The sequence below is a fragment of the Typopeltis vanoorti genome, chromosome 24 (genome assembly GCF_054136105.1).
Source record: "Typopeltis vanoorti isolate ZY-2024b chromosome 24, IOZ_Tvanoo_1.0, whole genome shotgun sequence".
NCBI lineage: Eukaryota > Metazoa > Arthropoda > Arachnida > Uropygi > Thelyphonidae > Typopeltis > Typopeltis vanoorti.
Window position 1 is genome coordinate 58,627,568 of NC_143572.1, and position 15,450 is coordinate 58,643,017.

General features: G+C 40.3%; 1 protein-coding gene across 1 annotated transcript in view; it reads right to left on the reverse strand.

Moving 5' to 3' along the window:
* LOC150093260 (glypican-6-like) overlaps positions 1 to 15,450 on the reverse strand; it is a 162,572-nt gene that overhangs the window by 44,344 nt on the left and 102,778 nt on the right. The window contains exons 2-4 of the mRNA XM_090413449.1: positions 13,970 to 14,128; positions 10,981 to 11,183; positions 10,662 to 10,850 (exon numbers count right to left, since the gene is read on the reverse strand). Coding sequence (XP_090269575.1) covers positions 10,662 to 10,850; positions 10,981 to 11,183; positions 13,970 to 14,128 — 551 coding nt within the window. The remainder of the gene's footprint in view (positions 1 to 10,661; positions 10,851 to 10,980; positions 11,184 to 13,969; positions 14,129 to 15,450) is intronic.

Consider the following 15,450-nt stretch of genomic DNA (forward strand, 5'->3'; position numbering starts at 1 on the left):
CAGAAATACTATTTAATTTTCTATTAGTACTACGTGTACGACTATCGGATCATGGCAGGTGACACTTTTATGCGCCGATGTCAAATACATCGAAGTTATATTGGTATGCAACTTCAGACCACCAACAACGAGATTTATCTAAAGTCTATAGGAGTAATACTTGTTTACCGTGTAAGAAAAGTACCAATTCTGGCATTAATTTGCTCAAAAACTGTCAACAGCAGGCGGTAACAGGATGTGGACGCACAACATGACCTTCGCAAATGCTATAATTTTTTACCGCATTCACAGATTTCGGCGGGGAAGTGGGGCGGGGGGGGGGAACACCGCACCTGTTTAAGATACCAACTCCTTATGAAGAAGGCACTAATAAACAATTTGGGCGTGATGACACGTTAAATTAGAGATCCACTGCCATTTATGGAGGAATGCCCGTGGGGGTAAGCATACACAGTCAGCAATCCGAGCTATCAACCACATACTTTCGGTATCTTTTTAATCTTTATGGGGTTCACTAAGTACCGGGTGTCAATCTGTGTAACGATCGCACTTAGCACTTACAAAGCCGCCCACTGATAAGCGTCCCATCGCTGACGCTTAAAAAAAAAAAAAAAAAAAAAAAAAAGTGAGGGGAAAAAAAAAGTGACGGCAAAAATATAAGCGCGCAAAGTCGTGACTAAATGTGCGTCCGGTCTGAAGTAGCATAGAAGATGCCGCATGCTAAGGATGTGGTCGAGATACACCTATCGGTCCTTTTTATGTCTTTATCCCCCCCTCCATGAATAGTTCCCTACTAAACATAGCGCTGCTTCTTTATATAAAGAAAGAAAGAAAAAAAAAAAAAAAACGTCGTCGAGCTAAAGACGCCGATACGGTGATTACAACCCCACACAAACAGCGATTATCCAAACCGCCAAAAGGTACAAAAGGGTAAAAACATGCATAGAGACTAAACGTTCGGATCAGAGTGAAGTTGTCATGAGAATAATTACAGGCTCCGTATTGAATTCGTTTTCTGACAGCTAAGAACACACCCCCTTTCCCCATTGCAGGATTTTGCTTGCGAAAAAAAAAAAAAATTAATAATAGTTTCTAGTTGTCGTTGTTTTTAATGCAAACTTCACAATGTTGTAAAGCAAACTACTACATGAATAGGAATGGTAAAGAAGTGGAGGATGGGAAATAATTGTTACAACGCTCCTTAAAAGGTTTGAAATATTTATTCCCTTCTCCCCAGAAACGGAAAAGCAGTAGAAAAGACTGAAGTATCGAAAACGAACCTAATTTGTTAAAACAAATACATAAGTTGCAAAATACGCCCACAGCAAGTTATGCCTTACGAAACATGGGAAATTCATCCCCACGATGACAGAACAGAACGAAATCACTTAAAAATAGGCGGGGAAAGCAACTTGCGTCAGTCTCTCAGCTTTCCGTTCTAGTGTCTTCCCGGCCCACACCTTGGGATTGAAGAAGCGATACTAAATCAGTCCTGTAACCTCCCCTCGGCAACCCACACAAGGCCGTGATAAACTATCGGCTGCGTACCCCAGCACCTGTTCCGCCAGATAACCATTATTTTCCACGCGTCTCCGCCCCCTAATGCAGGAACAGGTTAACAAAGACGGCTTCTCTCGACGCACGGAATTTTTCCCGACCTTTTTTTTTTTTTTTTTTACGCAACGATACGGACCTCGGCAACTGAGTGAAAGCCACGAGTGCTGTGTTTACCTTGCAAAGTGAAGGGGCACACGTGTTTCGGTATGTGCAGACAGACGGTGGGCCGCGCTGCACGTGAAAGACGTAAGAAAATGTAAACAGGAGCCGGAAACAGCCTGCGAACACAAACAATTGGAAACATCTATCTGGCGCAGAGCAAACGAGAGGCGACTTCAACCGTACAAACAAGGACTGCTAATAGCCTCGAGCTGCTTTCCCCGCGCGTTTGTACCTACCAGGTCACTATTGAGAAGTGTCGTGAATAAGTCATGTCTCAAAATCCAACATATTCCTACTGCTTCCATTAACGGTGGTTAAAATTTAAAATCCCATTTTCCCTTGGAAAACCAAAGACCAGGCCATGTACGAAACGAGTATCTTTAAACCATTCGTCCTCTATTTTTATTGGCAACTAAAATTTCATTTTAAACAGAACAGTTAAATATTCAGAAGAGTTGTTTTCCTGTTCGTCTCCAGATGGCAGCAGTGTCAGAATCGCTGTTTGGAAATGAATTTCACCGAGAAAAACAGAGGCGCATGCTGGTTTCGTTTGTTTGAGTTAGTGAAGGAGATTTCTATAATTTTTCCATTGTATTTGTTTCTTCTTCATTTATACAAAATGCTAAGACAATCAAGATATGAAATCTGATAATAAACAGCAGACGCTTCGTGTTAAAAATAAAATCGAGAAAATTTCTCGCGTTATGTTTGCTTGTGACACGCAAATTTTGAATAAGAAATTCGCAACACAATATTTCTGGAGCTTTCGACCTATCCAGAGAGGGTTGTGGATTTTACAGGAAGCCACAGTGTGTTTCTAAGGGTTTCTCTCCCACTTGTGGAAGGAGAAAAGATCGAGTTTGTGGAAGATTATCTCCATCTATTTTGGCAGAAAAACTTCGAATCTCATACACAAGCCTCAGCGGTAACATGTAAGTGCGCTATTTTGTTGAAGTGACCAGAAATAGAATAAGGTTTGAATAAATTTTCCAAATCAAGCGGTGTGTTTATAAATTTTTGGTATTTTTAAAATCTAAGGCGTTGTTTCTAATCTGAATTACCCCCCCCCCCTCGAGATCTTATGACGTGATATTAATGAACTTCACAAAAACGTTAACATTTTCCAACTACTCCAACTCCCCCTCCACAGCAAACCGCGACATCGATCACTGGCAATTCCAAAGTTATTAAGGGATCATTCTCATGCACTTTGACCTTTGTACTATCTCCCGAAATTAACTTTTCACGTCAACTTAATCGGAAATTTCCTTGTCTTATCTTTTGCAAACCAAAGTCGTGTAATATCCAACTGCGCCCGGTTTTGTCTCCCCGTCAGACTCGTCCACCACGACCTTTCCCCCGTTTATCGAGGTCATACGCTTTTTTAATTTTCCCTGCTCCTCCCGATCACATTCGCTGGGTCCCAGTTTCCAGGAAATCTGCATGCTTTCCGTCCTTTCTCCCCCTCAACACTGCCTATGGGCCGGTTTTCGAGATTCTGGAAGTTGGAGCGCTGCCGATAATTCCAAGGGTGCTTTGCTCCACCATTTACTGTATCATGTTTAAGCTAATATCAGGAAGGAAATGCTAAGATTGGTCTGAGAGATTAGTTTTTAAGGAAGACATTTTGTATTCTTAACAACAGTGTAGTTCATTATTATTCGGTGCATGGAGAGAAATATCCAGGCAATGAGTAATTATAGATCACACACTTGACCAGATTATAAACATTAATATAGAAATTTCTTTAATGTGACTCCCAGTCACCAAACGCTGTAAGTCTATATAGTACATTAGATTTTTTTCCCTATTTTTTATTAATTTTATACATTTTTTTTTTTTTTTTTTGGTACAGCCCCGAAACTCTGCTCCCTGCTCTAGAGACCAAACACGGAACCTTTTTAAGCCACTTCAGGCCGCCAATAATCGAGACGATTTTCACCGGCCGGTGCGAATCTATTTACCATCTAAAACGGAACATTTATATTATTAATGCATCATGTATTTCAATTAATATAACTAAGATTAATGACATTTTTGTCTTTTACACATTTAAAAAGCTATCACATTTGGGATTATACAAGCACTGCTAAAAAATCAAATCACGTTATCTTATAATAATAAATTTAGTTTAGTCCTTTATCCAAGTGTGAGCAAACAACGTTTGCACCTGAAAGTATCTTCACTTGAAGATACTTTCAGGAGCAAACTTTGTTTGCTCGCTTGGATAAAGGATTAAACTAAATTTATTAGTCTAACCTACTAATTATACTACTAATATCTACTAATTTTATCCGCGCGAGGTCGTGTATCAGCATATTAATATAGTAACTGTGAATAATAGTTACCATGTCCACAGCAGTGCACTGCAAAGGTGATTTTGGTTAGTTGGATATCACTTTAAACCACTCCCCTAGTTCAAAGTTGTGTTCGGGGGAGTTCCGGCCTCGACTTTAAAGTTTACGTTACGCTGGCAATCTGTGAATTAACTAAATAAATTCATGAATCAGCTTTTAAAAAGAACACCAATGACTGAGTAGGGGAGGGAGGGTTACGACCAGAGGTTACAGTTTACAGAGCGGAATCGATGAAAGTTTACAATTAGCTGGCGTTGATAACTGAAACTGTTTATGATGGAAAACAAAATCCTTTTAGAAAAAAAAAATCAGTCAGTCATAAATACAACCTAAACTGATTCCGTATCTTGGGTTCAGAGGTGATAAATGCACAAACAGTATGTTTTTATATTTGATATTACACAAAGCGACTTTATGGCTACAGCGAAACATGTGACGTCACAAACGAGTAAATATTTTATCAAAACGATTGAAAACCTAGTTTAGTTTTTTTTTTTTTTAAAAAAAAAGGAACCTCCAAAATTCCTAACGCACTTGTTTTCCGTAAATTGCCACCTTTCAAGGGGTAATTTGCACACGAGTCCGGCTGACCTGTTGGATAAGCACGACAATTGTTCAACGTCTTTAAACCGTTCGTTAGACAACACATTAGTTGGGGAACAGACCGGAAAACGCCGTATGTTCTCGCACTGCTAGTAAACGACAGTAGTTGCTATAACAGACGCGTAGGGAGACACCGAAGTATTGAATGGACGAGAAAAGACGACGTAACGTTATCCAAACTCGGTAACATTTAAGTGGATGACAAAAGTGAAGAAGTTCGCAAATCACCGGAGAGCTTTTAGAAACGGACGAAATCGTCGAAAAGCTAAAAATTGAGGAAATCAAATTGGCATTAGCCTCGTAGCACCGTTTCCCAAACACGCTATTTATCTCCTTAATTACATCGAATATATATGAAGGTTTTAATTCTGAACGTAAGGTCAAATTTACGAAGATAAATTCCTCGCTGGCCATCCCGCACAAACGGAACCATTCTCCGAGAATTCCTTGGGCACGAATGGCTCAAAAGTTCGCCGAGAAATTCCGTCATGAATCGAATTGGCGCTACGGTTGGAAACGTGTGCACTCGCGCTGTAATAAAGCCGGGGATGGGAGGGGGGGGGATACGAGTTGCCATAGTAACCGGAGCACTCTTAGAAACCTGGTTATTGCTGGTAACACGTTATGTTATTGTGCTGGGGAAAAGGAAAGTAATTAGCGGTCACAATGAGCTTCACCTTACTGCGTAATGTCGGAATAAAAAAAAGGTACAAAAACCACGTTTAAACTAGAAATTTATGATACGCACGCACACGCTCCGAATTAAGACCCACCTTCGCCTTCTCGCGAAGGCACTCAAAGACGCAGGTGGATGAGCATTTCGAGTCGCGCGCCCTTTCTAGCTCATTTTTACGTACCCACCGACCTGAAATATTGATACGCAGATGGGAATTACGCTTCTATATTTAATACGTTATCAATCACGGACTGTCAGTTACCGTAATCATGAACTCAATAAACAATCACCGCATGACGTCACGCAAATGCAACCAAAAAAAAAAAAAAAAAAAAGAGGTAAAACTTGGTCCACTAAATCTACGCTTTCGGATGATTTATGAACTTCCTCGGGGGGAACAGTACCGGAAACTGGCTGCACGCAGTAAAAGGAAATGGGCCAAAAATCAATCTCCCGGGTTAATCCAGTTTAGGGCCCTGCACTGCCGACGAGTGCGTTTTCGTATCGCTGTAATCAGAACTAATCTAGCAGACTGCAGCCTACTTCGTTAATGACGGCAAAGCCAGCTTCTTAACAAGGTAACTCTGTTATCCCGCACTTCAGTCAGTCCAAGATCTCTTCGCCTTAATGGTACCGTGAACTGCTAACAGGACAGCGGCGACCCAAATAAGGCTCAATATCCTCTTAGGCTGACCACTTTACGGCGTGCCGACTACTTCCTGATTCTTTAACGTCACTGTTAATGTCGACTTCGAACTACTGAAGAGCGCCTGCCATTTATTACAACGCTGTTTTAATATTTAAAAAAAAATGGAAAAAAATAGCTGTATATATTTATTTTATATACATATTTACTTGTAACACATTATTGGTCAAAATGTGGGATTACGTATTTCGTAACTTAGCAACAAGAGCCAACAATGCAACGAACAAAGTTTGCTCCAAACAATTAAATATGATGTATTAGCAGACGACCGGAAATGGGCAAAAGTGTTGGTAATATCCACAGTGCAGTTAAAAACGAATCCGCCTATTTCCGCTTAATATTTATTGTCATTCTGCTCCTTTTCGTCGGCCTCTGCTGCTCTTCACGACGGAGCACAGTTCGATTAACATTGCAGATCATTAATTACGTTTTGCCGACAAGAGAAATGGCCGACAGCGAGCGCTCACTGGATGACTGTCGACAGGTGAGGCCAATTTTCGACTCGCACACAAGGACAGAAGAGGTAACGTGCCAGAGGTAAAAGGGCGTCGTGATGTCGATTCAAACCATCAACGTGACCAGAAATTACCGAAGCAAAAATGATAAGCTATCTTCATTCCAAGCGGCGAGATCGTGGCCAGGGAGTAAAGTTTCAAACAAACAGAACCCTGGTCGAAACGACTGCTTAAACGTGACCGTGATATCTTAATAGGACACTTAAAACCGTCAAGTATGAGGTCAGAGGGCAACGGAAGATGGGTCGAAAGGCTTTTTAAAGTAGGCCAAATCAGGCGTCACTCCTTAAAGGCTGCGTTGAATGCCTATTAATGTGAATGGATTTAGGAGAATTTAAAAGAATAAAGTTCCAGAACAACCCGATTGAGCGTCGACAGTGACAAACCGTTATCGGCAATAAAACAGCGTCGCTACATCGCACTTAATTAACACTGACAGTCAAATGGCTTACACTCTTTGAATGCTAACTTCAAAGCAAGCAACAGTTGAATTCCTATTGCAGAAATAGGCAGACAACAATGGGCATCTCAACACTGATCTGCTCATCTAATTTACGCAGAATCCATTGTCATGGAAACATTTACGTCACACCCGTCTAGAGAAGCCTATTTTATTATGCATGCTAAATTAGCTTGTTTGATATCATTACATTTCACCAGCAATATTCAAGATACAAAATATAAATCCACGCATAAAACAGATCGCTGCGATGAAAAATAGCTTTATTCGTTTTCTTTTTTTTTTTTAATTTTGAAAAAATGTACCAAAGTCAAGCGTTATCTGCGACCAGTATTAAACAATTTTATTTATTTTACCGTCACTGTCAATTGATAAAAGGTGAGTAAGTATGATGACTACAAAACCATTGATAACGCCGTCACTAAAGTGCTTGTGGCAAAACAATGGCTCTGGTTTAAGCAGTATTAACGTTATTAACGTCTATTAGCATCGATAGCTGACGGGAAAATCGCGCAAGATACTAACCATGTGTCCAAACTGCGATAGTCGATTATTCTTAAGTATATAATCCACATTAAAAGATTAAGTCGGTTAGTCAATTGGGGTTGAAGGTGAAAACGGTTTCCAGTTATCAAAACGAAGGGATGTACGCAAGTATTTCGTGGAAAATTGACCATCAAATACGCCTGAGGACTGTAATATACACCTAAACGACTGCAGAACTAACGTCTATGACGTTATTGGTAAAGAGTTACGCTCCTCTGACTCTACATTTTTTTTTTCTATCAAATTCCTCGCAATTTGCATAAACAGGCTGATCCACAGCGATAGACAATTTGGTGGTGGTGTGCGATTCTAATGATTCTCGCTTCACTCCACCTCATTGACTTACACCGACAGGAGTCGGGTGGTACTTAGTAGTATATGCATGTAGTCGATTCGTTTTCGGAAGCAGTCGCGTTTGTTTGCGACTCTTCGGGTGCAAACACGTGCAATTAGGCAAGCAGTGCAGCCTCGAATGACTATGTAGCCTTTGTTTAGCTTGTCACTTCAGAGTAAGCTTCATTGTTGGATATTTCAATTCTTGCTTCCACTGTCGCTTGGTTAATTCACGAGAAATCAATGGCGTGCTGAATATTTCATTGTTGCAAACAACCAGCCAAGATCAATGTGAATATGACCCTTTTTTTTTTAAAAATAATTTGGTTCGTTTGCTAATTAACAGCATTTTGTACTGGAAATAGGAAAGCTACCAGCAAATTATTCTCATTTTTAATATCTTCGTATCCTGTCGACCATCAAGATTAAATCACACATTTAATCATTTAATAAGACTTTAATTTCCAAAATTGATTGTCGTGATTCAACGTTCACTTGTGAAGTCTATCTAAACAGCTACGATATTAATTTCCTTAATGAAAAGTTCGTTCCAAAAGACGCGATGAAAGTCTTATTAGGCCGAAGTTCGAGGCGTTAACACACAACGAATTAGCATGATTAGACGTTCGTATATTATTAATGAACACGAGTTGGCTAAACAGGTTACGCGAAACAGTGCAAAGTCGATCGAGTTCTGTGCCAATTTATAAAGCATTACCAGCTTTAATGCTTTCTCTCTTTTCGCCCAGTTGTCAAGGACTGAAGGGCGAATTATGGGCAATTATTGCCCTTGTAAGTGCATATTTAATAGCGATTATTCATTTATACCGAGCACGAAATCATTCCTGGCACTTCGTCTGACACTTTGATGAAGTCGTAACAGGCGAGCATCAGTACTGTGAGTTCGACTATACTAGCAGACGGAAGTTTCATTCGAAATAAATTCTGCATGTTGCCATGAAGTAAACTGCCAAACGATAATGTCATTTTCTTTTGATTGTTGTACAATAATGATTACGAGGGAAGTACAATTATGCTATCGACAGAATTTTGCTATGTATATTCTTTCCGGACAGACTTTAATTACTTAAAATTAAATTTTAAACCGTATTTTTAACATCTCAAACTTGAACGACGTTCGGTAGCTGCCCAAAAGGATTTTCTTGAACTATAAGTTCGCAAAAAAAAAAAAAAAAAGGCTAAAATTCCTAGCCGGAAGAAAAACGACATTGGGGAATATGATGTCGTATTCCCAACTCAATAAACGTCAATAAATTACTCCGAAATGTTATAGAAACTATCTTGTGCAGAAGATGAATGCACTGTCTTACACTTTTTTTTCTTCTCCCCCCCCCCCCCCCTCGTCAACAAGTTCTAATCAACGCGACAATCTGACTGTGACAACCTACAGTAATGACCCTTGCCGACAGAGGACATTGTGACAAGCGACAGCCGGGGGAAAAGGCGCAGGAAAGAGCAAATGGAGAGGAAACAGTTCCTGATTGGCACTTCAGATTAAAATCCGATTGAATCTTGTCGAGTGCTAGAACAGACGACACGGAGTGTGTGTGCGCGCGCGCGCGCGTCCGGGCAATCTGTACAATATGTTTCCTTATCGGAAGGAGTGAATAGGAAATCGAGACATGGCAGAGATAACACAACAGCATTCGATGGAGTACAGAGAATCGAACCTAGGGAAACTCATGAAATATATGAACAGAGGAAATGCAATTTACCAACGACATCTCCATTTATGAATATGTATTGAGAAGAGAGATCCTTTATTGCTGGGGGGGGGGGGATCTCCCGCAATATCTGGGTTTCCCAAATATAAGCCGATATTTAGAAAAATATCTCCATCTCTCACAAACATCAATTCAAAAATCGGGAATATGGTCAACAATGCCAGAACGACAGTAGATCTTAGTGAACAGATCCCAACCGATCTTTTAGGAACGTTTGTCCAAAAGGAAAAACTTGGGTTTAAAAGCCGATTTTATTGTCCTTGGTTTAATAACTGAATATCACCGAAATTTCCTTTTCAAATAAGAATTCGCTAATCCTTATACAGACTGTGGTGCCACCTGTCAGTCAAAAAGTAAAATAAGTGATATATAATAAAAACTCGCAAATTCACTCTCTTCGACGAGGATTCTAAAAGTGTCACCATGTCCGTTTTAAACTAGCGGTATTTCGGAGGTGCCACAGTGTCTATCTATGAGGGTACAACGACGCCCACTGCGATATTTTAAGACACGAGGAGGAAAAGGGGTCAGAAGGTTAGTGACTTTCCGTGCAGCAGTTGGTTGGGATCGGAATGTTCGCTGTGAAGCACACGATGAGATGTGGGGGGGGGGGGGCGCTCCGGTGGTGCAAGTTCCTGGAATTTTTATAGAAATCGGGTATCTATAAGACTTTTCCCAGCATTACGAATAATAAGATGTATCAGAGATACGGCGGTGTATTGAGAATTCTGAAAATTAACAACTCGCGTGCAATCCTTTTATTAGTTCTTCAAATTGCCTTTACTAACTTCCTTTATGTCTATCCAAGTCCAAATTAGTCTTCGTTCGCTGTTGATATTTAATTATATTATCATTTAACAAAAATGCAAATCATTTCAATGCTTTGTATTTATATAATCAATTTTATATTGATTATTTGTTATTCAACTCATCGCGAAGCACCAACACGCCGTCAACAAGTAAAACGATAGCGTAGTCTAGACATACAAAACTCTTTTTACCTCCATGGCATTCCTGACGACGTCGTGGCCCACGGCTAATGCTTGAACGAAAGTCCTGGTGGCTATAAACGACCTTTTCACCTCAAGAATCAGCTTTTGCGGGACATCTCCAAAGGGCTTCATCTCATCCATGTAATCACTGATGCAAGAAAGATATTTTTCGTTGAAAGTGTACTGTCCATTGAGCACCTGATCAAATAAAAACATTGAGATTGTTCAAGCCCAGACGTTCTTCAATTACTTTGTATAAGAAATATGTTAAATTCCACAGACCTCGAAGTGGCAATGCCCTTGAGGGCTATGAATATGAATAACTTACCTGGAACATCTTCCTGTAAAGACTAAGGAAGAAGCTATCTAAGGCGTCCGCCAAATCCACTCCTCCAGTGCGGTAATACTTTTCCAAATCGTCAAACATGGCGCTAAATATATAAGAGTTGGTTTCGTATAGGGTACCGTAAGTACGAACAAACATCTCGTGGAAGCTCTTCTTTGATATTTCCATTAGCTCACGAAAGAATTCTGTTGGGAAAAAAAGATAATGAATAACACAGTCAACATTATATATGATAAACAACAATAACTTTTGGCAGCTGCCAATGGCACTGATTTTCCCTTTCAGTCGTTTCAGACCATAGGGGGACTTTGTAGGCATTGCCCACAAAATATTCCTACTGAGATTTTTTACAGGGTAGTTCATCATTGCTTTCCCCAACCACCCAATTTTATCCGGACACGAGACCGGCATATGGCTGGGACGTATTCATGACTGTAATCCATGTGTAATCACAGGGTCGGTTTGCCTGTTCTGGAGGACAAAAAACCCAAGTTTCTGGGTGGAAAACACCCCTATCTCCGTATGACCGGCTAACTCACCTTTAGTCGAAAGAGACCAGATAAAGGTTCCTCACGTCACTGACGGGAATCGAACCCACGTCTTTCCGACCAAAGGGCTTCGTCTATACTGGCTGAGCTATGGAGGCTCCGCCTATGGCACTGGCCTTGTTTAAACCAAGATGGCCTGTTAAACAATGGTAGACATCGTATGAGATTGTCGAACCTACATGTTATTTCTAGGAATTAATCATTCTTGATTTGTTTTTGTTTTTTTCAGAAAATTTTATAATATTTTCTAAAATAAAAAGTAATAATTATATTCTGCAGAAAAGCCAGATTTTTAAAGGTCGATAAAACAACATTGATTCAAAAATTATTCCGTGTAAAAAAAAAAAACGTATTGAATTACACCACCGCCTACTGATTTTTTCCTGGAAATAAAATTCAAAACAAAAAACCCGTTACGTTATCCAAGTCCTGTCAAAAAAACCTTCAAAGACTTATCTGAAATAAATTTTCGGAAGAACTATTGCATTGCCCTGACCCTGTTGGCAGCCTCCTATAAATATTGTAGATGCGGTAAGACCGAAACTCTAGTACATATTTCAGCGAGAGCTCTCCTGGAGATAAATTTGTGATGCTTTATAAGCAACAGTTTTTTTTTTTTTCCCTCCCTTCCACGCGAGGAATATTTTAGAAAGATTTATTATACCCAAGAGACGAAACCTTACTCGATCCATTCTTTCTTGGAACGGAAAACTTCGGCAAGATCGAATTATTATTAATAATAATAGTAATAATGAAAATATGGGATATAGAAAAACCAAATAAGACGTCTCCGTTGACGCATATAAAAACAGCGGACTGATAAAATAAAAATAAAAAAAAAAAAAATAAATAAAAAATCCGCCCCCTGTTTTCCCATTCATGGGTCGAAACGCAACTCCATCCCCTCCCGACCATCTATCTTCATCACAACCATCCACAGCTCCTTGACAGAAATTACAGACCGATATCTTTCTCCTCGATAATTTGTCAAAGCTCAACGCTTTGTCTCTTATTTCAAACAACGAACGCTATCGGAAAACTTCTTAACCTTTGATGAATTTAAAGCGCTCTCTGGTGGCTTTGTGTTGATTAATCTCTCTTGTGCGAGGGGGGTTACCTTCGGCAGAAGACACGGTGTTGGGTTACGTCAAAACATTCACGCAACATGCACGAGAGACACCGCAAATAAATAAAAAAAAAGGAGTGGAGAGATAAATATCGGTCGACAGATCTTCGGTAACTTCTTCGTATTATATTCAACACCCACTAGTCGTGGACGAGTAACATGGATTTATTTTCTGATTAATTAAACGAAGACATGGAGAAAGTGGTAGATTGACGTGACGCACAAAGAAGCGAGTGAAGTCGGTTATCAACACTCTACTAATTGGGAAACAGAATATGCAACCACTCTACACACCGTAAATGGGGCACTCAGTTACCCAAACCGGTAGTGAGGTGGTAATGTCGCCTTGTTCTATCAATGGCTGATTCAGCTGGCTACAGAGAATAACGTTGGGAATGTTCAAGTCTGCATATGACTTGCTACACTGATCCACAAATATATGCAACAAAAATTTCGAAATGCGTTAAATTGAGTTCTTGCAAAGGCTAAATTGAAACTGTCAGTTTGATCGGGCAGTGCCTTATTTATGACGGATTGAAATGGTCCTTTTTGTCCCTCAGAAAAGACTTTTGTCGAACGTAGCCATGCCGAATAAAAGTCTTAAAGGTTTTCTTCCATTAGACTCGGCGTGAATCTGGATCTCTTTCCAGACAAATATTGCTCGGGAGAAAGACGACAGAGGTGCTGTTTAAAAAGGAGCTGTAGGCAGTGGCCTTCTAGAATGAAGGGGGGAGGTGCCATCATCAACAGAGCTCATCACAACGAGATCTCCAAGTATTAACACACATACGCACCAGAGCTGATATAATTAACATTTGCTTCTTATATCTCAAATAATCGAGGCATCCACTTGGGGAAGGCCATTCCACGACAGGACCAATGAGGCAAGCGCCTCCCCCCCTCCATTCGGCTAGGACTAGCGACAAATTCAGTTTTCCCATCACTTTACCTTTGATCTCCAAGTTCAAGTAGTTTTAACACCAAAGCGGGAAAGCGAGTTTTATCACATCAGAAACCATTCAATCTTGCTCCCGTATTTGCTGACGGGGCTGCTAAATACTAATAGAGCAGAGTACAGGAAATGTCAATCACCGGAGGTCAAAGAAGTGCGACACTTCTTCGACAGCTGACATTTCAATGGGAGAGAGGACTGATACAGAAAGTTATGGAACTCAAGCCGCCATATGAGAAATATTTTTAGTTGTGTGTGTGTGTGTGTGTGCGCGAGAGAGAGAATTCACAGCAGTTGAATAAATGTTTTACCACAGTCATAAACTGAAAAGCGAGCGCCACCTACCGTCGAATCTTTGCGACTGAGTATCAAACATGTTCTTGACATCGGCAATGGTATTCTGTAAGAGACGATCGAACTCCGCCCTGCTATGGGTGCTCAATTTATGTTCCATTTCTTTGGTACAACACGTAAGGCCACGCTCACAAATCCGCAGATGTTCACCTACAAAATAAAAATAAAAAAAATTCCTCATTAATTCTCTACAATTTAAACGAATAGAAATATTTACAAATTTCAGTGCAATATACCCATACTATCAAACATGAAACTATTTTAAGTCAATCGAAATTGTTGAGCTTCGAATGTATTGGGAAAGCCATTTTTACGAGAATAATGGGATGGCGTGAAGCATGGAGATACCTTTTTTTTATTTATTAACGTGTGACGGCATCAAATACAAACAGTTGGGGGCTCAAACTACTGCTAGTGTAAAGGACGAAATATTTCTCAGCAGTCTTCCTTTCAAAAAAAAAAACCTTCGTTTTTTCCCCTCACTGCCCCCTTCAAATCGGAGGGTGGGGGAGAGAAGCAAAACGTAGTGAACTACAATGAGAAACGAATTCGCCTTTGCCTTTTGAACATGGAACGCGGGAGTCGACGCCGAAGCGGGAAGTAGCCAGCAGGATACGGGGGTCGAGGAGCGGTTCTTAACATTACAGTCAGCGACAAAGTGGAAAGAAAAAAGCACGTGCAGGTATGTTGATAAAGATCACTCCCGAGGGGCGTCGGAGCATGACTGAGGAGCGTCTCTTCCCCCTCTGAAGTCCTTGGGGGAGGGGGGTACACTTGCAGGAACGCATTCCGTCCATAAGACCGGAATGGCCGTCTATAAATCACAGGTAGCTCCGAGTGATGGCTGTTGCAGGTGGTCAAGGAAATTCACTGGACACTACAAAGACCTTTAACTAATTCTATGTGGACGGAAATATCAAACGAATGCGATTTCATTGAAACTATAAGATAGCTCGGAGAGTGCGGATAAGATCACATGACTGGTTTCATTGTTGGCGCCCACATAAATTCCACCCACGAAAAAGTTGAAAACCTGTAATACACCGGTTCCCTAGGCGACCAACAGAAATACTTCTGCATAGTCATTTTCTAAAACCACTACTTAGCAGGTGGTGTCAATGTTAGAGTAGAACTATGCGGACCGAGAGACAAATGATCCCACTCACGAAACTGATGGTTTTTCTTGTTTGTGTCATTCAATGAATAGTGGCATTTATTTTTGTTCAAATATAAAACAGAGAACGGCTTTCAGCATTGCTGGTTGTGGAGGAAAGATTATCATAATTCAACTCAGTAATTTTTTAAAAGCAATCTCAGACACTCCTCTAATCTGAAAGTTATGTCTTAAGCTGATTTACCATCTCATAAATAAAGTACATCAGATACGAAGTTCTTAATAATCAGAGGCCAGAACTGGATCAGGGTGGAGAAGTCATATTTCGAAATTTTTGCTCAAACGAAAAAAAAAAACA